The sequence below is a fragment of the Stegodyphus dumicola genome, chromosome 7, assembly GCF_044657685.1.
Source record: "Stegodyphus dumicola isolate Sdum_Otavi_A_Nest chromosome 7, ASM4465768v1".
NCBI lineage: Eukaryota > Metazoa > Arthropoda > Arachnida > Araneae > Eresidae > Stegodyphus > Stegodyphus dumicola.
Window position 1 is genome coordinate 75,967,522 of NC_140774.1, and position 25,652 is coordinate 75,993,173.

The 25,652-nt window shown below is 30.3% G+C and overlaps 1 protein-coding gene across 23 annotated transcripts in view; it reads left to right on the plus strand.

The window, feature by feature from the left end:
- Nucleotides 1–24,867, plus strand: part of Miro (mitochondrial Rho GTPase) — a 93,216-nt gene extending 68,349 nt beyond the window's left edge. For 5 of the 23 annotated variants that reach the window (XR_015042127.1, XR_015042126.1, XR_015042124.1 and 2 more), the window contains 4 exons: nucleotides 3,419–3,544; nucleotides 10,638–10,702; nucleotides 13,663–13,834; nucleotides 24,056–24,867. Coding sequence is in view for 10 of the 23 variants with exons in the window: in XM_035368525.2 (XP_035224416.1) it covers nucleotides 3,419–3,544; nucleotides 10,638–10,702; nucleotides 24,056–24,078 (214 nt within the window). In the remaining 13 variants the exon portion in view is untranslated. The other 18 variants (XR_015042128.1, XR_015042130.1, XR_015042134.1 and 15 more) reach the window with 12 other exon arrangements.
- Nucleotides 24,868–25,652: the final 785 nt, after the last annotated feature.

The window sequence follows — 25,652 nt, forward strand, 5'->3', positions numbered from 1 at the left end:
CATAAGCAAACCTCCTGTCTTCTTGTTCACAGAAGGTTAGAAATCTGTGGTATTTTTCTATCTATTATGGAGGAAAATCTTGATATATTAGATATTCTTAAAATGCATGTGTTAACCATTTATAAAATTGTATTCATAATTACATAATGAAATTTAGTTTAAATTTATAACCGTCACACTTGGTAAATACTTAACCACTACCATGCTTCTGATATGTAGGGAAGAGTAATGATAGTGAACAAGAAATAAGGCAGCAGTTCTATAAGGCATCCAAAAAGCATCCGAGTTAGATGCAAGAACATGAATTACTTAAATTAAAAATTGTATTCTTCATATTTACAAAAATCATTATATTATATCAAGATATTCTAGATTCTTCAGGCCTTCACCAACCTCAAAATGTTGTTCTTAATTGTAGAATTTCTACTATGTATCTCTTTATTAAAAAAATAATAATAAATCTCTGAGGCTCAACACATATTTTATTTTCAAATGTTTAATAGTTATTATATGTTTGCGAGAGGGTAATTATTTTTGTCTTGACAGGGTTCATAGCCGTCCTTACAAGTGCTTATAAGTGCTTATTTTGAAAATAAAATATAAAAGCCCTTATAGGTGCTTACTTTTACTCTAAAGCACTTTTTTGTTGTTGTTTTTAGTGGTTTTTTTTTTTTTAGTCCAAAGGGATTTGAATCCCGAAGGACTATTAGTTTCGTTTTGGCATTTTGCGTCGGACTCATAAATGTCGGTTCACTTTTCAAACTGTTGCCACAAAATGTTAGAGTCCTGCATTATATTTGAAGAAATTAAATAATGAAAAATCTGCATAAATGTATGTATATTTCTCGTATTGTGATAAAACAACGGTACATAGAGTCATCGAATTTTGAATAACGTAATCCTCCAACGAATATGAGCATGTGGAAGACCAAATTTGAAATTTGTTTTATGATCGATTTCCTATTTTTTAAAACTTTGACGAATTTTTGATTAACAAACTCAAGGATTTCAAAGCGAGCAATGGCAACGTTGTGCAGAAAAAACATTTTTATCTCCAGCGCGTGAGTCTCTGTATCGGAAATTCTAAAGATATGCTCGTTTTAAAACTATTTTGCGATATTGCTGTTGCACTGGATCTTATGGTTTAAGTGCGAGGAACATGATATTTAATAAAGAAAGGTAACACACAAAATGTTAAAAAACGCACCTTTGGACGTAATTTAAAATCTGAAACATTTCAGTTTTTTTTTTTTTTTTTTTTTTTCCCTTTTAGTACTTTTTTTTTTAACAAACACACATTTTTTCCCCGTACCAAAGCCCAAACTAAATAAACAACTTTTCTTCCTTATATGGAATGTCAGATGGTGAATCATACTCCCAGAAACAGCTTTTCACCCCGTTCCCTGCATTAACATAACCTTTGGTGCGGGCGAGTACAGACAGGTGCACGTTCTATTGGTCAAAGAATTGTGAAAGCAGTAGAAAATTCCGTTAGATTCCGTATTCTTTTGCTCCTACTCAATACTACACACGTTTGAATTTCTATCAAGATATTAATAATTTACATTCTCGTTCTGTGTGGTCAGTTCATATTCATGTTTATTATGATCGGTATGCTTATATTATGTGCATATGTATGAATATTTATAATAATATATTTGCAGTAACTGCTGAAGTATAGATAAACTTCAAAAATGGGTGTGTTTTAACACAGATTAGTTTTTTAAGGAATAATATTTGGAATGCCATAAATAAAGTGAAAGTAATCGAATAGTCAAAATAATTTCTTTTGGGGGGGCAATGCATTATACAGTACAGAAAGTTGGGGGTTCTCCCCTTTCTCTGCAAAATCTCAAATATTGAAACTATTACAGTTCGCAGCAAAGCAAGCAACAGACTTTTTTTTTTTTTTTTTGTCACTTTCCAATCTGGATTGAATAGGACTAAAAGTTCTGCAGTCTACCAACCCAAGGGAAGAATGATTCTAGATGTGTCCTGCTGAATGATAAATATGCCACGTGGGTGCATGATGGTGAAAACCGGGTGAAGCAAAGGGTTGTTTTATTTATTCTTGAATACCGGCAACTGTTGATTTCCGATTTCGTAGTATCATGTGCGGAAGAATTAAGGCGCACATATTGCACAATAACGTTTGCAATATTTCACAGAGATAAAAGAGTTTTACTGTGCTTGCTAAAGCAGATTATTTCTCAGTTTCATTGGGCTATTTTTTATATGATGCACATATCAAAATGTCAAAAGCATTATTTAGCTGAAAAATCTAAAGAACAGTTATGATCTACCGCCTTCCACTTTTACGAGTTACGCTCGACTATTCGGAATTTTCAGATATTTGGCAATTTCTGAGTATGCCGGGTAGTTAAGCTTTTACTGTTAAAGGATGACTGCATGAAGCAATTTCCCATCTTCTGATTTCAGAAAAGTTCCTTTTTTTTTTACTTAAATTACTTTGCTTGCAATATCTGTTAAGGGAAAACTGTTATGCAATGAAAATTTAGAAAATGTTCAGAATTTTGATTCAAGTTAAATTATTTAAATATTAATATGAGTGGAGAAATAAATTGTATTTATTTTTAGGTGCCAAGCAAATATAATAAATATGGGTTATTATTATTTATTTTCTCTACTTTTAACTGAAATTTCATCATTAAATCTTGTTGTATAATTTAGTTCTGCATAGTTTTTTTTTCTCTCATTTTAAACTAGTTCTGTAAATTGAACTGCTATTTAAAATTTAAAAAAAAAAAGAACATAATTGTTTTCCATGGTTGAGTAATGCTCATTCTCTCTTAATAAATACTGAATTACTCATATTTTAAGTTACAAATCTTTTTCCTTTTAAGGTTATGCAGTTGTTTATAATGTAATGACAATTAGACAGGTGCTTCTTTTTTCTTTTTTTTTAATGTGCTTAAAAAGTGCTTTTAGGTGCTTATTTTTTTAACTAAAATGTGGCTATGAACCCTGCTTGAGGTGTTGTGTCATTCTCTGTATAAATTCTTATTGTATAAAGCATGTGGAAGGTTTCTGGCATAATAAATTTGCCTAACTGTAAACCCTTTTTATGAAGCATAGCAATACATTTAATGATTTTGTAAATTATGAAAAATAGTTAATTTCATGCCAAATGGAGACAGCACTGAAGAAAGGTAAATTTTGAAACTTTTCTTTAAATCAAAAAATGGATGTAAATGATTATTAAAATATCTTTTAATGGCACTTGATATCCTAAAATTTTGATTATCAGCGTGACTATAAATAGGGAAAAAACTGTCTTTTTATTTAAAACTTGTAACTAAAATTTATGTCGTTTAACTCTAGATTTTAATAAAATATTGATTTGTATGCTTTTGTAGTCTAATAACGATTTTCATTTCAAATTGTAATAGTTTCATAGTCATTTTAGGCATTTACCTTTGGCACAAGATTCTACTGTATGGGTGAAAGCTGGCCTTGGGATGGCTGCTGTTGCCTTGGTTAGCTTATTTCTTGTAAAAATTATTAAAGCTGCTTCGGAAAACAGGTAACATTTATGACCAATTGCAGGAAGTTTTTCATCATATTGTTTTGCATATTTAGCTTTATTATTTAACAAATAAATCTTAGCATTGTTGATTTGAGATACTTTCCTGTGTTGATATTTGAAATAAATTACCATTAATTATTCTGGCTAATTTGTGTTGCCAAAGGTATGTAAAAAAGTGATAAATAAGACTGAGAATCTATTAATTCAATAGCATGTTAGTTATGATAGAACAGTTTTCCTTGTAGTTGGTAAGTTAAGAAGTGAACGATGAATGATAGTTTTTTTTTTTTTTTTTTTTTTTTGGTTTTGTTTTGTTTTGTTTAATATTTTGAATGGTTCTGGAATTAAAGAGCTGGAAATTTTGTAATCTTATGCTGAATTGAATTAATTTCGAAAAAAATAGCTTAAAAATGGGAAAAAAAAAAAAAAATCTCCAAAATTTATTTGTTCTGGGTAGAACAAAGTAAGAAAATGTGTCAAACATGTATGATCTTAATTTAGAGAAAATTGTATAGAATTTTGATAATTGTGCACAATTAATGATTTGCATATGATTTATCAAGATTAAATGGTTGTTACATAAAAAACGCAGATATAAATTAATTATTATATCCGAGTTTATACCGTAAGAGTTTATATGACACTCGAAGAGCATTTTTTAAATCAAACAGATATTTTTCTCACTAGCTGCCTTTTATGTCAATTTAAAAGAATTTTAATGCTCAAATGCTGATAAAGTTATATGATGGAATATTAACACAGGGTAACTTTATTAATAAAGCATTTTTTAAAAGATAGAATAATAGATTTAGCGGAATTTCAATTACAATCTATAAAATTTAAAGAGGTTAGTAGAAATATGTATCAGTGATTGTCTTTTATTTCTTAAAATCAATTAATAAAATATAAAATTAAAAAAAGTCTTTATTTTCACTACACTTATGAACAAAAGTCTCAATCATTATGTGTATTCTTAAAATGTGAGTTTTAGTGTAAAAAGCAGTATTCTGTGTTCCTATTAAAAATATCAAAGGTAATTTTATTTATGATATAGAAATAATATTCATGTTTTTCTCAAACATAACTGAAGGTTATGCATATATCTTTCCAAGCTTAACATAAAGCTGTTGTAGAGCAGGCATTTTCTTATTCATATTAACACTATCTTGGACTATCTTGATGTTAATACTATCATTATCATTGTCATCAAGATGCTGATAAAGTTCATATTAACACTATCTTGATGACATCAAGTAGCATCAAATAAATTTGCTGTCTTAATTGTTAAGTAATCTGTGCTATAGCTCTTATCAATAAGCTGTAATAAACAATATCATTCGGTAATAATTACAGTGTGCTATTCAAAAAGCACTGCAATTTTTCAAATCATGCATTTTTATATTACTCCTGATATGGGTTAGCATTAATTTAAGCTGTGGCATGTTCAGAAATAGTTTAAATGCCAAAAAAATTTCAGCATAAAAAATGATGTCAGGCCTCTGAATATCCTTTATCTTGAAATAAAGACCTACTAAAAGAAGTCATTAATGAAACTGTCATAATGAAATTTAAGAACTAGCAGATCAATTAAATATTCCAAAAAGCATGTACATATAATCATTAAAGGTGCTTTGAAAGTAAGCCACTGTAATATTTAGATATCCCATTCTTTGATGGAGAATAAAAAGTGCCCAAGTTTCAGCATGTAATTGCCCTTGAAAAAAAAAAAAAAAAAAAATGAAAAAGGTCCTTTTTTGAATCACTTCACTAAAAGTGAGAATAGATCTTTTATAAGAATATTTTGCAGAATAGATACGGGATAAATCTAATGACTTGCTTCATTGACCTCCAGATACTTTCTCTTCCCAAAAATGATGCTTTTTATAATCGAGATTATAAAGAAATAATTTATTACACCTAATCAGACTGTTTCTTCTAACAAATACTGCTCTTGATTAGCAATTCCGAAGGCAGAAGTTGGTAAAAACATTCAGATAGACTAGTCATTAAGGTATTTTGTTTCATCGTGATAATGTATGCTCCACAGTTCAATGAATATTCAATATACAATTCACTGAATTCATCTGGGATGATTTATTCATTTCTGTCATTCATTTGAACTTAACTTTCGGATTTCAGTCTCTTTAGGTCATTTAAAAATTCTCTTAATAATGAAGAGTTCAGATATTTGGAAGGCATCGAAAAATATTTTGATTTCTTCTTTTCCAATAAATCTAAAGAATTTTTTAAAAGAAGGTTATGGCAAAAAATCACTGAACAAAATAGACATTTTATTGTTAAATAAAGTTTTGAACCGATTTCATATTACTTAATAAAATTTTACCTTTGAAAACCACAAAATTTTCCATATAATCCAATATCACTTAAATTTCAAAAATAGTGTTTGCTAATTTATTTGTGTATCATTATTTTTAAAAATATTATGTACATGTATGTAAAATGTTTTAATATGTGTAAATTGTATGAATTATAATTATTTTGAAAATGAATTGCATTAATTACAATTATACAGTACAAAGTCCATAATCCGGACTTGTCAGGCGATTCCGGATTAGGGGTTTTTGCGGATTATAGATCATCAATTTAAATCTGGTAAGATAACATGCAAAAATTATACAATTAAAAATATGAAACTGTAATTTATGAAATAAAAAGCAATTATGATCTAAAGGGTATCAAAATTTACAAAAAAAAAAAAAAAAAAAAAAAAAAAAAAGCTTAATATTTATTTGTTTTACTTTATTAAACATTTCTTTCAATGTAAGTTGTTTAAGTTGCTTCATTTTTTGTGCTAATACTTTCTCTTTAATTCTACAAACAGACATAATTTCTTGTTCAGTTACACAGTTCCACTGTTCAAGTCCTGTAATTGCTGTGTCGAGAATGCAGACTAACTTGTCAATCGAAATTTTTTCGTTTTCAATAACCTCTCTGTCACTTTCTTCTCTATCGGAAGTGCACATGGGTAAATGCTTTACGCGCATGCGTAGCTGACATGCGCATTAAAAGCGCATGCATAAATGTTTTACGCGTATGCATAAGTTTGTGGCTTTGAGGTCCGGATTATAGATCATTCCGGATAATGGACGTCCGGATTACGGACTTTGTACTGTATTTCTAATTTCCATTATGATTGTCTGTTTTCAAAGAGTAAGTTGTGTGGAATCTTTGTATTTAATCTTTGCCATGTATATGTTTGTAGTTTTGTATTTGCATGTGCATTCAGAAGCTTGCAACTTGCATTGTATCATCTTGAAAGTATATGAATACCTGCTTTTTTGTGTGCATTTGGGCATGCATGCATATACAAATTTTAAGAGAGCTGTAATTTTCATCAATTTTGTCATCATGAAATATATACATGCACAGTTGCTATTAGTGTGTAAATTGAATATCATATGTATAATTTTCATAATAGTCATATCAGTATTAGTTGTAATAGAAAATTTTACAGCAAACTTGTTTGCACAGCTGTCCACATTAATTAATGTTAAAATGAATTTCTACATTTGAATAAATACTTTTTTTTTTGGCTAACTAATGATACAGATATTGAAGCTATTCAGAGCTATTACAAATTCATACTGAAAAGTTAAACTCGGTGTGTATACTTTATGTAGATATATAGGTATGCACATTTGCAGTGCAAAAGTCTACATTTAGGACAGAACTATTTTATATAGTTACATTGCTGTAAATCTGTACATAATATTATATCTTTTTAAAAGTATAACATATGTTGATTTACAATTTACAGTAATCCTAAATTTCTCATATTTCCTAAAATAAAAGTAACTGAATGCTTTAATTGATAATTTCTAACAATTTAATCTTTATTTACTATTAATCAGCCTTGTTTGGCAGTTAGATTCATAAAATTTCTTGTCAATATGAGTCATAATAAACATTTTAGAAAATCACTTTAAGCTATATACCCTCAGGATTTACAGGTTAGCAGATAAGTTTCAAAATAATAATTCTTTAATACATAGTACTTTTTCTGAAATTTATTATATTACCCCCATTAAGGATACTAGTGAATGTCACATAAATTTATAAAATATGGATTTTACCAAAATATAAGTGAATGTTTATGATGTGTGGTCCTTAATATTTTACTGCAGGTGTTTAAAGTTAACATAAACGTTGTTGGGTACTTGTCTGTTATCGAAACCAGATTCAGAAATGTTTGGATGTATATGTTCGTGTATGTGCATACACATATACACATGCATACATCATTTCTGAATCCAGTCCCAATAATAGAAGAGTACCCATCAAAAAATCAGATTTTGTCACAAATTTCTTTGATTATTTTCATTACTTTTAGTTTTTATTATTGCTTTTTTTTTAATTCAAATTATTCTAAATGGGAAAAGAATAAGGAAAACAAGAAATTTAAAATTTGCTTCTTATTAAAACAGGAATCTCTGCATGTGATTACTGCTAAATGTGAACATACAATTAATAGTTAGGCATTTATTTTAGATGTATCATAAAATGTGGCATGACTATATTAACAGTCTTGTAAATCTACGGAATTCTCTCAAGAAAGTCAACATTTTGCTATGATAAATGCAGTAATGTGTGTTGTATTTTAATTTTAAAAGAAATAATATGGTTATAATTACAGAAGTTAAACTATTGTGGCAAACTGATACTTTTAATCATGATGTGTAGGATTTTAACCAGGAAAACTGGGGTAATGGGTAGTTGAGGTGTAAATATTATCTGTGCCTGTTGCTAGGTCTGCTATAACAAGCTTTTGATGGTTCTTATGAATCCTTAAATTTTGTGTTGATGATTGTATCTCTAATTATAAACATTTACAGTGGTGGGAGAGGAAGCATCATCTGTATTTTTAAATGTGATCTGTAGAAATTAAAGTTTTATTATTTTTGTTGTTTGTGAATAGCGAAAGTTGCAAGAATGCAAAATAATAACAATGCTGGAATACTGTTATGCTAAAGGCAACTAATTATTACACCATCCACTCATTCATGGTAGATATTAGTAACAGTTCAGGAGCAATGAGAAATGTTTAAATTTCATTATTCTTAAGTACCAACAGGAAAAAATAAAAATTTCACAGAGTTTCAGATTTCTACTGGCTGATTTGCTAATTTTACTATGAATTCTCAATGTGTCATGAAATCATAAGGTAAAAATTTGATCAAGTTCTGATTTTTTTAAAGTTTGAATTTGAATTTTTTCATTTGAAAGAGATTTGACCTCTTCACTTTGAACAAACTTTTTTTTTTTTTTTTCCCCTCCTGGTAAGAAAGCTCTAGATAAGTTTGCTACAGATGTTAAGTCATTATTATCTTTATTAAGTGTTTTATTTGCATTCTTAATCTTAGCAAGTTTCTTGTGAATAATAACTATTCATAAATTACAAATTTAAAGTTTTATTTTTGACTGTTTGTGGAAATTTTATCTGCTTGCTTTAAAGGTGCAAACTTAAATGGTTTGCATTTATGATAATGATAAGTGAACTGCTGAGAAGCTGTGATTTCAATAAAGTAATTTTTATATTTTAACGTGAAATTTCACTAATTTAATGATACTGATGTGAGATACTCTACCTGATAACTGTGTGCGATTATACTCATAGCTATGTTAGATAAAGCTTAAAGCCCAGCCATTATTTTTAGTTGATAAAGTAATTATTGTACATGTACAAGGTTATCAAAAACACTGCTGACATATTTATAAAAAAAGTATCACTCGAACACTGTATTAAAATAATTCATATATTAAAGTTGTAAAGAAAACCCCAAGTTTGTTATTTACTTCTTTTGCTGTGCAATCAATAGTATATAAAATGTTTATAATCTTGTGCCATGAAGTTGTAATGATTGCTGCCATCTATTGTTTAGATACTGAAATCATTAATGTTTTTATTATATGCAGTTTTCCTGGGTTTTTGCCATATAATATGCTCATTTGAAAACGAAATCCTTATGAAATTGATCTAAAGTCTGAGTAATGTGAATGCATAACACCAAAACTGAACTGGAGTAGTCCATCCATCAAAGTCCAAGCATTCAGATATTTCTCATTCATATCTTTACCCCATGTCTTGAAAATTTGCATTTATTGTTCTACGTTCCTAACACTTATGTCATTTCAATGTGCTTAATAATATGCTTTTGTAATTTTTCCTTACTGACATATATTACATTTCTATGTTTCATACCTTAAAGAAGTTTCAAATGATAGAATAGAAACAGCTTTCTTTTAATAAAAAAAAATGTAAAAAATTCCACAAAAATGAAATCACATTTACCTAAAAAAATACTCCTTGCTGCTTATTTAATAGCAGTGAGTTGTGTCAGCTGTATTTATCAACCTCATGAGATTGCGTATCTTATTAGGCATCTTAATGTCTGAAGTCCTTGTAACATCATTAGTTTCTTCTAAAGCTCTGATGTCTAGTGGCTTACAAGCTGGCTGCATGTGTGTTTTCTTAGCTCCCCCAATGTTTGTTATAAATATGAGATGTTTCCTGTCAGAAAATCTTCTGTAGAAACATTTTTTACTGGGAAAATGCCTTCAAATACTTTGCATAATTAATAACCATTTAACTTGCCATTCTTCATATTAATTCTAAATAATTTTTTTGCCTTTAAATGCCAAGCTTTCTTTTTAGTTTTGCTGTTTTTTCTTTTTTTTTTACCTTCAGATTTCTTTTCTTTTAATAACTAACATTTTAATCAACAGATGCTAATTATTTTATTTTTTATTTTGATATTTATACAGGTTTATTTACTATCAGTATATTCAAATTAATAGGGCATTCTTTTCCTATTCATGCACAACTTTCTAGGAACACATCAATCATTAAAATGAGGAAGTAGTGTAAGTGATCATTCCTCTAGAAAATGTGCTGTGCCTGCAGACAGATAAAACTATTACTGCTTCCACTTCTTTTCCCTTCCTATCACTGCTGACTACCTGGCTCTGCTTTGAAGCTAGTGTTCCAAGTTGCACCTGCTTATCTGCGATAAAGAAATATTTAGAAACTCCATTAGAAACAGGCAGAATGATTATAAATTTTCATTTGCAGATTGATCAATATGTGTCTTTTTAATTTATGTGTGAAATCAAGTAAGAGCATTGTGATAATACGAGGTAAATAATCTAATTTTTTTTAATGTTGTTTTAAATTTTGGATCCATATATAGCTTCTAACTTAAGCAGTTCATGTTATGTGTAGTTTAGAAATTGCATTAACAATACGAGTAAAATAAATTAGGGTGAAAAAATTCAGTTTTAGGTATGATATTGAATTTTACCTAAAACTGTATATCTGTTTTATTGACTTAAATAGTATATGTGTAAAATATTATTAATCCTTCATTCCTTTCGCTTTCCCAAGTTTGTTTTAAATACCTTAATTATATATTAGATGCAATATTATAGAAAAGGAATATTTCTGGGATATATTCTGTACCACGAAAGTTCAGAACAAAAAGGAAATAGCTAATCTTCATTCTTTTTCATGTGAATAAGTATAATTTTATGCTGATTTATATGAAATTCAAAGGTATTAATCTCTTCTTATTTTAAGCAAGGAAAATTTAACATTTGTGTCTGAAAAAAATGGAATGCTTATAAATCTTTAAAATATTAAATTACTCATTTCTTACAATCATCGTTATAAAATGAAACAACAATAAACCAGATGTTTTTATAAATTTTAATAATCCAGAATGATCTATAATCCGGACCTCAAAACTACAAACTTTCTTCGATGCGTTTACACATGCGTGTTTAATGTATAACGGACGGTATAACCTAAGCTAAAATTATCTAATTATATATTTCAGTTAATGTTGCAGTTTGCATTGTTCTTTAATCTTCTAATTGGATCTGGCTTATTATTTTTTGAACACTGTTAGAGCAATTTTATAAAAGTAAGCTTGAAATTTCGATTATGTCAAAAAGAATTTCCAATTCTAGAGCTGCCAAAGGATCAACAAAGCGAAAGCATGTTTCGATGTCCATCAAACGAAAAGTGGAATTGCTGCAAAAAATGGATAAAGGCATATCCTTTGTTTCTCTAACCATTCCGAAATCTGTTTATCAATTTCACGCTGCTCTGCAGGGGGGGGGGGGCATCGTGGCGCTCAATGAACTGGAAGTTGATCTGTTAGCACTATCCTTATCTTCAGGGCAGATGTTTTTATTTTATTCGGCTTATAATTCCTTACTAAATGTAGTATTTCATCTCGATGTACTCCGTCTTTGATATGATTTAAAACAAATTCTTCGTCATTATACATAACACAAATACACATCAAATAGTTTTCTGGTTGCAATTTTCTAATTTCGACAATGCGTAATATGTGCTTTACACATGCACAGGTTGAAAGAAATGTTTAATAAAGTAAACAAATAAACATTGAGCTCTTTTTTTTTTTTTTTTTTTTTTTTTTTTTTGTAAATTTTGATACCCTTTAGATCATAATTGCTGTTTATTTCAGAAATTACGGTTTCATATTTTTAATTTTATAATTTCTGCATGCTATCTTACCAGATTTAAACTGATGATCGATAATCCGGAACGGCCAAAATCCCGACGAATCCGCATTAAAGACTTTTGACTGTATTATTACTTAAATAAATCTCCATATGAAGATCTTGGTAAACTGAATAAATGAAAGATATATACAGATTATGCTTCTTATGAAGATCTTAGTAAACTGAATACATGAAAGATATATACAGATTATGCTTCTTAATTCTGATCTTGGGATTTGGCCATTGTCAAACTACAGAAATCAGTTTTTAAGGGAATCAGCAATACATACCTAACCTTGAGGTTTGCTGTTTTATATATATATATATATATATATATATATACACACACATATATATAAATATTAACAAATAATCAAATGTAAGAAAGAACTCATAAGAATCCTTCACCTAGACTGCATTGATTTAATTAAACATAATTATAATTTAAGGGGAACACTTCTATTAAAATTCTAATAATTATAATATAAGTCTAAATAAATTCAAATTTACAGATTCTTTATTTTTAAGTACTATTAAAAAAAGTTTTAGAAAAATTTTTACAAGCATTAAATGGTAAAAGTTAAATCAGCTAATTAAGAATTTATAAAGTGGAATTTATTTAGACTTCAAATTATAATTCTTAATTTAATTTAAAATATAAGAATTTTAATAGTATTCCCCTTTAATTATATATATTATTGTGATGTAAATGGTAAAACAAAGCTTAAAAGAAGGAATGCATCCATTCATGATTATAATAAAATTTTATAACTGTGAATTTTTAGAGCTTTTATTTAGTGCTGTAGACTTAAAAATCTCGTTTTTCTGTGACAGTCTGATCCCATAGTGCTAAATGCAATGTCTTTACATTCATTCATTCATTTAATGTTTTCAATAAGCCTGTATTTCCAAGCATAGGTAAGCTTCTTGGTATCTTAGTTGATATGTTGAAGAATATTTATGGTAAGAAATTAATGAGACTTAAAACCAGAGTACTCAGTTTTAGTGTAAACAGATTGTGAATTCTAAGTGTTAGTAATAATTCCATCTTTGTGATAAATACATAAATTAATGACAATAGATTCAACACATGACAGATCATGCAAGTTGTCATATGTAGAGCACCAACTGAAGAGGTGCAACTTGTGTAAAGTTTAATGAAGGTTTTTTTTTTTTTTTTTTTTAAATAATTATCCTTTTAAATAAATTACTGTTTAAAATTTCAGTCTGGATAAATAGTAGAATCCTTATATCTGCAAGTAATGTATGGTCCAAAACGTAACACAGATGATAATAATAAAAGCTATGTAAATAACTCACAAATTATGCATTGTAAAACACTGCCAGCATTAAATAATTTATCATTTATATTATGTTACATTGCATGTTGTATATATGTATATATACTGTTGCATACCCTTTCTTTTATGTGTCAAAGTAAGTGATTTTTATATTTTAGCTTAATCTGCCAAAAGCAAATGAAAAATGTTGAAATTCATTTTCTGTACTATAATATAATGTACTGTTTCAAAAACTAAAAGGTGTAAAAATTGTTTTTTGTCCAATAGAACATGAAAAGAAAATGATATGGTTACAGTGACATTAATGAAAATAGCACAATTACTATAAACAGATTTAATTGAAAATATGGATATAAAAATAAAAAAAGGATGAATCAAATATTCCCAGCCTGCCAGTGTATGTGTAGCTTTAGAGTAAAGAAATGATAAAATCTGAAAGGTATCTTGTAAGTTATATACATACATATGGTTCTCCAATGCCATATTTGTTCTTTGTATTTGGTTATATTGGTTAGAATGAATGTGCAGTTGTTTACTATAATAATTTCTGTTGAGAAATGGTAATATTTAGTGTGTTTAAAACTACTGGCAATCTATTTTATGACTTGTATTCAGTTTAATATGCAATTGAGAACTTTAAATTTTCTGGAGGGTATTTAGGAGGACAGATGTGCCTGTTTTAAAGATTTCATTTTCAAGACTTCTTTGTTGATTTTTTCTGGAAACCCATTCAGTACACAGTCTTCTAATTTATACTTCTTTTTTTTTTTTTTTTTTTTAATCCACAGCTTTTTATCCAGAAAAGCATTTGCAGATGGTATATGCTTTATTTCCTCCTCATATTCTTCATAGGACCTATTGCCTTTTTTCATTATCATCACCTTATACCTGAAAGTCAATTAATAATTGTTGTGTATATATGATATGAAAACTGTTAGGTTTTTCATTTCATCTTCTACAGTATCTGTTTTATAATAAAGTGAGGTAGTAGGTAGCTTGTTCTCCTTGGTGGAAGTTCTTCTTAAAATCTTCTTAAAATAAGATACTGCTAATGTTTGATGTAATTTTATTCCATAAACCTCCGGAAAAAAAATAATAATCACGGGAAGAACATGGAAGAGACTTGACCAGTGTACTAAAAATAGCTATATTTTTTAAACTACAAACACTCTGACTATCATATTACTCATCAAGCAGCTAAAGGTTTAACAAGCAGTAAACTACCAGTTTCTTATTTCTGTGCAATGAATAAGAGAATAAAGATTTTGATTGCCCATCCTTTGTGGATATATATTTTATGCAATATTTTTAATTTCAGCTTTGTAGTTTTCAAAAAAAAAAGTTGGTTAATTTGCAAATTTTTCATTAGTGAATGATGTTATGTACTAGAAAATAAATTTCTCAATTATTATGCCCTATTAGAAAAATTGAAATACGAGTACTATATGTATAATTTCTTCACAAGATGAATAATGGAGTGGTTAGGCTCAGGAAAAATACCCTGGGAAAAAAAAAATAGAAAGAACATAAATAGAGTTAGGATCTAAAAACAGAGTGCACTGTCCTCCCCCCCCAATTTGTATTAAGATTGTGTTCATTATATATGTCAGGTGGATATTAGCCGATTATGTAATGCATACTATTTTTCTTTCTCTATTATTGCCCTGCACAATTAAGAGATTACATTTTCCTATGTGTATTTCGGAACCTGCAGCAATACAACCTGTAATTTTCTGCTTGGTTTGAATTATCATGTTTAAACTTTTATGATGTTCACCAAAAAGTTTTTTAATGAGGTTTTTTTAAAAAAAAATTAATTTTTCCTGTTTCTAAGATGGCCTAAATTTTACTTCTAATTTCTTTTAATGGGCACTCTTTGTTTTTTAAACATTTATCAAATATAGTTAAAGACTACAAGAAATTATATATGTACATATATAAGCACCCAAAAAATTCCAAACCCCATTTAAAGTAAAAGAAAATAAAAAAATATTTAAATGTGTGTAATAGTTGAACCCAGTGTTTCCCAAACTTTTCCGAGACGCAGCGCCTTTTATCAATCAAAATTTTTCTATGGCTCCTTATCTTAAATAATGGTATGACTAATTGTAAATGAGAAGTAAAAATAAATAAAGCTTATGTATTTTCATTATTTGACATTTTTTATTTTATTAACATTAAATGAATAATTAATATGATGAATGAGCCAAGCAAATCACTGCACATTTTCTCAGAGCTTGGAATTAAACACACAGCCACCCTAATTTCCACTGAGCCTTATCACTTTGAAGGCGATATTCATCTTCCAAAATTCTGTCAATTCCACATTGCCAAATTTTGCTTTCAAACTTTTGTTGCAAGATAATTCAATAAGATTCTTCTCTTCTGCACAAGTAAATTCAGGTGGAACATTAGTGTTAAATGGAACTGGAATCCACACTAACCTATCGAGATTTTCATTTCGAAAGTATTTCTCAAACCAGATAATTGGATAAACCAGCCTCATTTAGCTGCTATCCAAATTTCACTCTTTTATTTTTTCAGTTAATTTATGGTTGATATTCTCCGTCATATGTTGTATTCTCCAACTTTCACCATATCCACAAAAGACTGTAGAATAAGTTCTGGGATAGTATGAGGCTTTGTACATTTCATAATTCTGTAAGTGAAGCATTGTTTGGCATTAATGCAGTCCTAAGAATTTGTTGTTTCAGTTCTTTTAACTTCAAGGCAAAAAAATTACGAGGTTTCCCAAGCAAACTTTTGTGATTAGTTTCTAAATGGCACTTCAATTTATTTGAAACCATATACTCTGCTGCCAAAATTTTAATACCAGTGCATATGGGGGGTCTTCTCTCTTCACCATTCATTAATGTAGACATAAAATCAAACTGTGAATAGCTGTCTTCATATTTACAATATTTTCATTTCTACACAATCGATGGCACACTTTCTTTATCTGCACTATTACATTTATTACTACTCAAAAACTCAAAAATTGATCCATCGTCAAAAAACAAGAGCAGGAAATCACAAAACTGTTTCTCAAAGGGAACAGACAAGAAATAATATAACATGAAATAATTTACTTATATCACTTTTTATTTATACTTTTAAAAATTTTGTACATAAATAGATGATTTTAGTGCATTTATTGTGCATCTCAGGAAATTGTTGTATTTTGCTGCATTATGTAACAAGAAAAATCTAGAGAGGTAAGCAATGCTGGAAAAGTAAGAATACAGGGACAAGTTCATTTAGCATTGAAGTAACTGAGTATCTCGATAATTTGGCAAGATATTGCCAAGCTAACAATGATTTTGATGATCTTATTGCCAAATTTGGCAAGAAATCGACGAAAGTCGCCAAATGGTAGCTGTTTGGTGACATTTTTGTCCGGTCCCTGTATCACCATAATAGGTATTGTAATTAAATAAATGTAGTTGATCACTATATTAGCTGCAACCATAATTGGACCTTCATATTGCTTTCCAGCAATTTTACTAGAAATATCTCGGCAGCCAGTTGAAAACTATATAAGGTGGGAGAGAGCATCTGCCCTCAGTTATTGTTCTTGCGAGTTGCTGGTTCACCGTGAGCTGAGATATCTCTGCATTACCTTTCTATTTAGGTACGCTGTACATTGTGTTGTATTTAACATTCTTAATGAAATGTAACTACTGATTATGGTCTGTGATACTATGAACACCTGTATGGGTATTTCTCTGGAAAATTCCAGAACTTTGAAGTGTTTCATTTGATAAAAAAAAAAAAAAATTTGATTAACCTATCATCGGACCTGTGTGCATTCAGTCTGTTATGAACTCATGTGCACGCAACAGTGTGAAGTGCTGAGTTTAATTTCACTGGACTTAGATTTAGATTTTAAAAGTCTAGTAAAGAAATTATTACTTTTGCTGCTGATTTGGCTAGCGTTTCTGTGACTAGCATAAATCGCATGAAATCTGACTTAAAAGAAAATGCTGTATTTTCGACTATGAGGGGAAAAACAACCTCTGAAAGTCAAAGTCAGTACAGGCAAACCTGCATCAAACAATATAATGAGCTAACTTTAACAACAAAATACGAAGAAAAGTTCATGGCTTCTTTTTGCGGAATGAGCCGTGAAAGTCCTTCTAGCCTTGTACGTGTTCTCAGGATAGATTGTCATCAATTATTGCATGATCGAGAAGGTGCAGCATTGCTGTCTCCCGCTCGCAAGGATATTCTGTGCTTGTGGTTTTATTTTTATCAAATAAAAACAAACTAAAAAAAAAAAAAAAAAATCTAGATATTTTTATCTTCTCACTTTTTTTTTTTTTTTTTGTTTTTTTTTTTTTTGTTTGTTTGTTTGTTTTAGTTAGGCCAAATGTCTTAGTTCAATTAATTATTGAAGCTTTTGCAGTATTTTGTGGCACCTCTGTGAAGGGGCTAGGGAGCCATGACACACAGTTTGGAAACCACTGCTTTAACCTAATTTAAAGATGTGTCCTTGAGATTGCGATACTTGAGCTTCATTCAAACAGTGCTTTTGAAGTCATAAAATATCTATGCCGAACTTTTTTTGCTAAATAACCAGACCTTGCTATGTCACAAAAGCTGGCTTAAGAATTTTGCCTTCAAATTCTAACTTTTCAACTTTATGTCAAGTTGGTAGAAGAAGTACCAGTCATAACATCAAAGGTTTCGCTGAGTCATCTACACATTTAACATACGCAATTTCTTCTTTCTTGATCAGGTGTGGCTTAAATCCTGTTAAATGGGTGTGAATGGGCTTAATGGTGCAAATGCTTTAAACTACAAAGCTTTTTGATCAAAAAACCATTGTCTGAATGAAGCATTAGTGATCAAGAAAGAGATATCCAGATGTGAATGTTGGATCACTGCAAACTCAGAATGCAATTCTCTCTGAAGCAGTTATGAAATGATTGATGCTGGATCTCGTTGGCAAGACTTGTGATAATGCTATTAGTTCTCCATTGCAACAAACTGATTATGTAGATAAACTATTTTATGTAGTCTTGGCCACCCCTAATAATAATAATATGAGAGATATTAATGGCTCAGCAATATGTGCAGGATATCCTATGGCTACATGTGTTGCTTCGTACAGCACTGCTACCAATAAGCATTTTTCAATATGATAATTCTCTTCTACACACAGCAAGGGTTTCTGAAGAATACCTTCACCAGTTGAATGCACTTTGACCTATCTAATCACCAAATTTATCTCCAGTCAAGCATTTATGAGACTAGGCAGGATGTTAACTTCATTATTCTGCCAATGTGTAAATTCTAGGAGCCCAGTTGCAACGTCTGTGGACAAATGTGTCACAGAATGCCAAATGCAATCTACATGCCTTCTATTATAAACTTATGTATTCTTAAAAATATTCCTAAGGGGAAAAGAAAATTATTATTTCCAAACACAGAGGAAATACACTGCCCTCCAAAAGTTAAGGTAGAGCATGTTTTTCAGAGTTCACCGTTACAAAAATGTCAGTAAGAATTAAATTCACAGTTCATATGCATGACAGTAACGAAGTTTAAGAAAATATGTGCAAAAACAATAGCTACCACCTTTATTTTATAGAAATTAATTCTTTATATAGGAGTTGGGGAAAAAATTGTAAGTTTTATTCACGAGTGTTATCTTGAATTGTTATTAGCAATTTCATTGACAATATCCAGGAGAAGTTGTTTACCAGATTCGTTGAGGTTGAGGTGGCAGGCGATCACAGGGTTCGTAGCGGTCCTTAGAAGTGCTTATAAGTCCTTATATTTGAAAATAAAATATAAAGGCTCTTATAGGTGCTTACTTTTTCTTTAAAGCCCTTATTTTTTTGTTTTTAGTGCATATTTTTTGCTTTTAGTGCTTTTTTAATGAACACGCATTTTCCCCCCGTACCAAAGCGGAAACTAAATAAACAACTTTTCTTCCTTATATGAAACGTCGGTGCGCGCGAGAGTACAGACTCGGTACAGACAAGTGCACGTCGTTCTATTGGTCAAAGAATTGCGAAAACCGTAGAAATTCCGGTACATTCGGTATTCTTTTCCTCCCACCCAAATACTACACACGTTTGAATTTATATCAAGATTTTAATAATTTACATTCTCGTTCCGCGAGGTCAGTTCATATTCGTGTTTATTATGATCGTTATGCTTATATTATGAGCTTATATTATGAATATTTATAATAATATAGTAGTAACTGCTGAAGTGTAGATAAACTTCCAAAAATGGGTTTATTTTTACACAGATTAGCTTTCTAAGGAATAATATTCGGAATGGCTTAAATAAAAGGAAAGTAATCAAAAAGTCAGATTTTTTTTTTTTTTTTTTTTTTTTCCAATACATTATACAGTACGGAGGTTGGGAGGTTCTTCCCTTTCTCCGCAAAATCTCTAATATTGAAGTATCGGACCTTTTTTTTTTTTTTTTTTTTTTTTTTTTGTGTCATTGTCCAATCTGGACTGAATAGGACAAAGTTTTGCGGTCTACCCAACCCAAGCGAAGAATGATTCTATTCCGGAAATTTAACGGTCTGTTCAAAATTAGAATCAAAAACACCCCAGATTAGTAAGTCTCTTTCTTTTCCTTTATTTAGTTCTTTATTCTTCGATTACCGTCAGCTGTTGATTCCGATTCCGATTGCGTAATATCACGTATGGAAGAATTACGCCGCACGTATTGTGCAATAACGTTTGCGGTATTTTGCAGAGATAATTAATTTTGATGTTCAGTCTGAGATTTATTTATGAACACTTAAAAGAGTTTTACTGTTCTTTCTAAGCAGAATATTTCTCAGTTCCATTGGTCTATTTTTATATGATGCACATATCAAAATGTCAATCATTTATTTAGCCGAGCAATCTAAAGAACGGCTACAATCTCCCCTCCTCCTCTTTTTCCAGTTACGCTCGACTATCCGCAATAGTCGCCAATTTCCGAGTATGCGGGTTAGTTAAGCTTTTACTGTTAAAGGATGACTGCATGAAGCAATTTCCCGTCTCCTGATTTTAGAAATGTTCCTCTTTTTTACTTAAATTACTTTGCTTGGAATATATGTTAAGGAAAAACTGTTATGCAATGAAAATTTAGAAAATGTTCAGAATTTTGATTTAAGTTAAATTATTTAAATATTAATATGAGTGTAAAAATAAATTGTATTTATTATTAGGTGCCAAGCGAATACAATTAATATGGTTTATTATTATTTATTTTCTATATTTTGAACTGAAATTTCATCATTAAATCTTGTAATATAGTTTAGTTCTGCATAGTTTTTTTTTTCTCTCATTGTAAACTTATTCTGTAAATTAAACTGTCATTTAAAAAAGAAAAAAAAAAAAAAGTTAATTGTTTTCCATGGTTGAGGTAATGCTCATTCTCTTAATAAATATTGCATAGCTCATATTTTAAATTGCAAGTCTAATTTTTCTTTTAAGGTTATGCAGTTGTGTATAATGTAATTAGACAGGTGCTTATTTTTTTTTTCTTAAAATGTGCTTGAAAAGTGCTTATAGGTGCTTATTTTTTAAACTAAAATGTGGCTATGAACCCTGGATCAGATGGATAGAAATATGGATGTCACAAGCTGATTATTGCTAGACGTCTCAATGTTTCTCGGAGTGTAGTCCGCTGACTGTGGAATCAGTTTGAATCTGAGGATTCTGTGTTTAGAAGACAAGCTCCAGGCAGACCTAGAGTTACAACACCTGCGGGAGACTGTTATTTAGCTATTTCGGCTTGAAGAAGGAGTAACATTACTGTGCCGAAGCTCGTGGTATAGTGGCAACAGGAACAAGATTCTCAGCTACTACAGTGTGCAGATGCCTGCACAATACAGTTGTGTATGCAACATGAGCAGTTGTTTGTGTCCCCTTGATCCGAGGACACAGAGGTGCCCGTTTATGTTGGGCAAGAGAACACCTCTCCTGGACCAGTCAATAATAGGCACTGTTCTCTTTGCAGATGAGTCCAGGTTCACATTGGAGAGTGATTCAGGTCGTCGGCCGATCTGGAGGGAACAATGCACCAGGTACAACTAATCCCACGTTGTGTAAAGACACAGTTACAGAGGTCATGGAGTAACAGTTTGGGCTGGAATCTCTCTCAGTGGTCACATTGACCTGCATGTTTTACGTGGAGAACTTTGACCAGTGTGAGATATTGAGACGAGATCCTTGATCAACATGTCTGCCCATATGCTGCTGCTATTGGTCCTGGATTGTTCTGATGGACAACAATGCATGACCGCATCGAGCTGAGTTGTTGAAGAACATTTTGAGGGTCATGGTATGGAGCAGATGGAATTGCCAATTCAATCCCCAGACCTGAATCTGATAGAGCATCTTTGAGACTACCTTGTGAGACAGGTTGCTACTTTAAGTCCTCCTCCGAGGTCGTTAGATGAGCTTGAACAAGGCTTACTCCATGTCTGGTCGTTGCTTCTCATTTCACTGACAGACAACTTAATTGACAGCATGAAACATAGCTGCCACCAATTTATTGCAGCTAGGGGTGGACATATTCCTTATTAGAACCCATTTTTGCAATGTTACCACCCCATGTTTCCTCAAAAAACTTATATACTGTTTCTCCAAGACAAAATTTCTCTGCCAAGAGTGCAATTTTTTGTTGTAATTCATGTTTGTGTTGAACTTTAGAAACATTCTATGTTGCATTCATTAAAGAACTCTTTAGTGAACATCGCCAGTAAATTTCTTATTTCTATGTTGCTTCATTCTCAAATTAGATACAAAAAACATGCTGTTCCTTAACTATTGGAGGGCATTTTGTATGAAAGAGGAAAGTACCTTATAGTGGGAAGTACATTTATAATAAAAAAATTTTATGATTTTAACCAGTGCAAGATTTAGGTATAAGCTATAGCTTAGGGACCCCTGCTCTCTTGGGGGCCTCCAAAAACCCTCTAAGTATCTGAAAATAATATTTGGCACTGACGTATAATATCTGAACTTATAAAGGGCCCCATATCTCAAATAGCTTAAGGCCTTATCAAGTCTAAATCTGGCTCTGATTGCAACAAAGCAACATACCAAAAAGTATTTCTTTTCCCCCAAAAGAATTTTAATGAAGTTTTTTTTTTTTTTTATTATTATTAATTGTTATATAAAAAACATTCTATAGTATTCTTGAAGCCAGACACTTCCAAAAAAGAATTTTTACTTTATGCTCTTAGTCATCGTGTAAAAGCATCATATTTATAACAAACCGTAACTCAGGTATTTTTGGTGCCCCATCTAAATAAACACATTAACGACTGAAAACAAAATGTGGGCTAATCAGCTAAAACATAATGGCCACTTCTTAATTCTGTGAAGTAGCTGATTGGAATAGTATAACTGCCATATCTCAAAGTAAGAACATTATTTAATGACAGCCTGGGATACTTGAAACATCATTTTGTCAACTATTTGTGAAAGGCTGCTGATTTAAATGAATTGATAAAGCCATGTTGGGATGTCCCAAAGGCTAGAACAACTTGGAATGGCACTGAATTTCTGCTTGTTAGGTGTTCTGAAATTGTTAGTATCTATGAAAAGTGGTTAAAGGATTATGAAACCATTAGTAGATACTAATGCACTGGACATTCACATTTGATCAAGGAATGCAGGTGTTGAAGAATGGCCTGCTTTCAGAGACAAATAGGTAGTTCAATAGTATGCATTGCAAGTTCAACTATAAACATGTTTAAGCATACAGTTCACCAGACTGTGTTTGGTATGGGACTCTGTTAGAGCAACTTCTCTCATTTGCCTCTGTTAACACAGCGTCATTGATATCTAAGTAGGCTTATGAACATCATGCTTGTACCATGCAACAATGAAAAAGAATTAATTGTCTGGTTGGATGAATTACAGTTTCTTTTACATTATGTTAATTGCCATGTTAGTCTATGCCATCTTGCTGGCAAACAGCTGATCAGCATGTGTACCATTTGACCCAAATGAGCCAGTGGTGGAGGTATGTTTTGGAGCATGTTCTTATGGGCATACTTTTCCAGTAAGACAATGTTCCTTGTCCTGGATTATACTATAGTGGTGTGAGAAATAATCTGATGAATTCCACTTGTTCTAATCTCCAAATTAACTGAATGGATATTTATCCTATCTGTAATATTGTGAAGTGTCTGCACCTCATAAATTAAGGGAACTTCATGAGCTCTATTTGCAGATCTAGTACATTCTTCCTCTGGAAATTTACTAAGGATTTATAGAATCTAAAACACAGTGGGCTACAGCTGTTTTGCATGCCAGAGAAGAAGCAGCATTTATTAGAAGGATGGTCATAATTTTTGGTTGATCAGTGTATCAGATTCAGTTATTACTTGTGAAAATAATCTAATAATATTAGATTCAGTTATTACTTGTGAAAACAACATAGCTACTGCCTTCCTAAAATCAGTATTCTAGGCAGCTGCCAAAGTTGCCTGTGCTTGAGTCTTTCTTTTTGCAGCAGAATTTAGAAAGATATTACTATTCTTTCATATTATAAAACTTTTCTTGTGTGTTAAGTATTTTACTATATATTTTTAGTAGCTCACAGTGTAGTAATACATTTAAGAATTAAGTTGTATGTGTAAAAAGTATACTGAGTAATTTTTTAACCATGATATTTATTTTCTTTTCAGGTAGCAGTGTACATAATGTTTAGATAGCCATCATCTTCATTTCATTGAAATGAATTTAGATTGTAAAATCCCATTTCTCTCATTCAGGAATTATAGACATTGAAGTAGAAATTGATTGCATTGTGAATCAAAATGGAGCCTGTAGTTGGAGTGGCATATTTCTTTTAAAAGAACTTGCATTATGTAATATATTTTTTCATTTATGTTAGTTTCAAGAGATCTGTAATTATAGTTGTACGTAATGTTCATATTTTCTCATGGTTCATATCATGGATAATTGAGAAAAGCATAATATTTTCTAGAAATAATTTATAATTTCTGACATGTTAAGAGTAGGATGCTAAAGAGCTTTTTATAAGCAAACATATTACAATTTTTCCATTTCATGTGTTTTGCTCTTGTGTGATATAATGAAATTCTTGTCATTCAAAAGGTTTGGGGATCATATTTGCTATTAGATCCCAAAAACTTTTGATACAGTGTGTTAATAATGCTTTAATATTTTATTCTGGAATTTGTAAAATTTGTAAATCTTTTCCTGTTGTCTCAAAAAGAATGTTACGTATAGTTTCAGTTTTATAATCTAGGTATCATGTGCACAATAGTTTCAGTTTTATAATCTAGGTATCATGTGCACAATTTTTTAAGTTTTATGTGAAGTATTCTGGGGGAAAAGTGTAAAATTTAATTTGTCAGAACTACCTTTAATCCAGATGGTTTGACAAAAGTTTACAGAAAACTGCCTCCGATCAAAATACTTGTGATGAAGTTAATCTGTGCTTAAAATGAATAAAGATTTTATTGGTTCTGAATTTGTTCTCAATTTTAAATATATTTTAATAATTTATTATTATTATTTAAAATTATGTATTTAATAATTTTGATTTTTATGTATTATTTATCTTAAACACATCATTTCACATTTATAGTTGGAAAAGAAACATTTTTGTAGAAAAATCATTGCATTCTAAAAGTCTAAAGGAGCATTAATAAAAAAAAACTAATTTCTAAGTAGAATGCAGTAAAATATAGTTGTAAATTCTTATGCTTCATATTATCCGTGTAATTCAATCCCTCGTTATTTCATTACATAGCTCTTAAAAACTATTGTTTAAAGAAAGTGCAGGTAACCAAAAAAATGTAATGGTAATATTATAGATCATTTTAAAGACATATACAACGAGTTCTCATTAATGTAGGTAATTAAGAACTGCCGGTTATAAATCTTGCAGTCAGGATTCTGCATTAGAGTATACATTTCAGAAACTTCAAGCTGTTCAGCAGTAATTTATACTGTAATGTGATACATATTTAAGCAGACATGTGAAATATAAATAGATAAATTAGTTGAAGAATAAACTGGACCACACGTCATTAAAATGAAGTTAAAAACCAGATAACATATTCTTTGTTGACATGCTGAAATCATGTTTAAACATAAATAAAAGTAAGAACTTTCTCAGACAACTTGTATGCGGCAGCTGGAGTTCAATGAAGCAGAAGGATCATGCAATAATATATGTAAAAAAAATATCTCAAACTCAAATTGCATGCAGGACAGATGCATGATCTGAAAGCAACGGAAAGACAAGTTTTT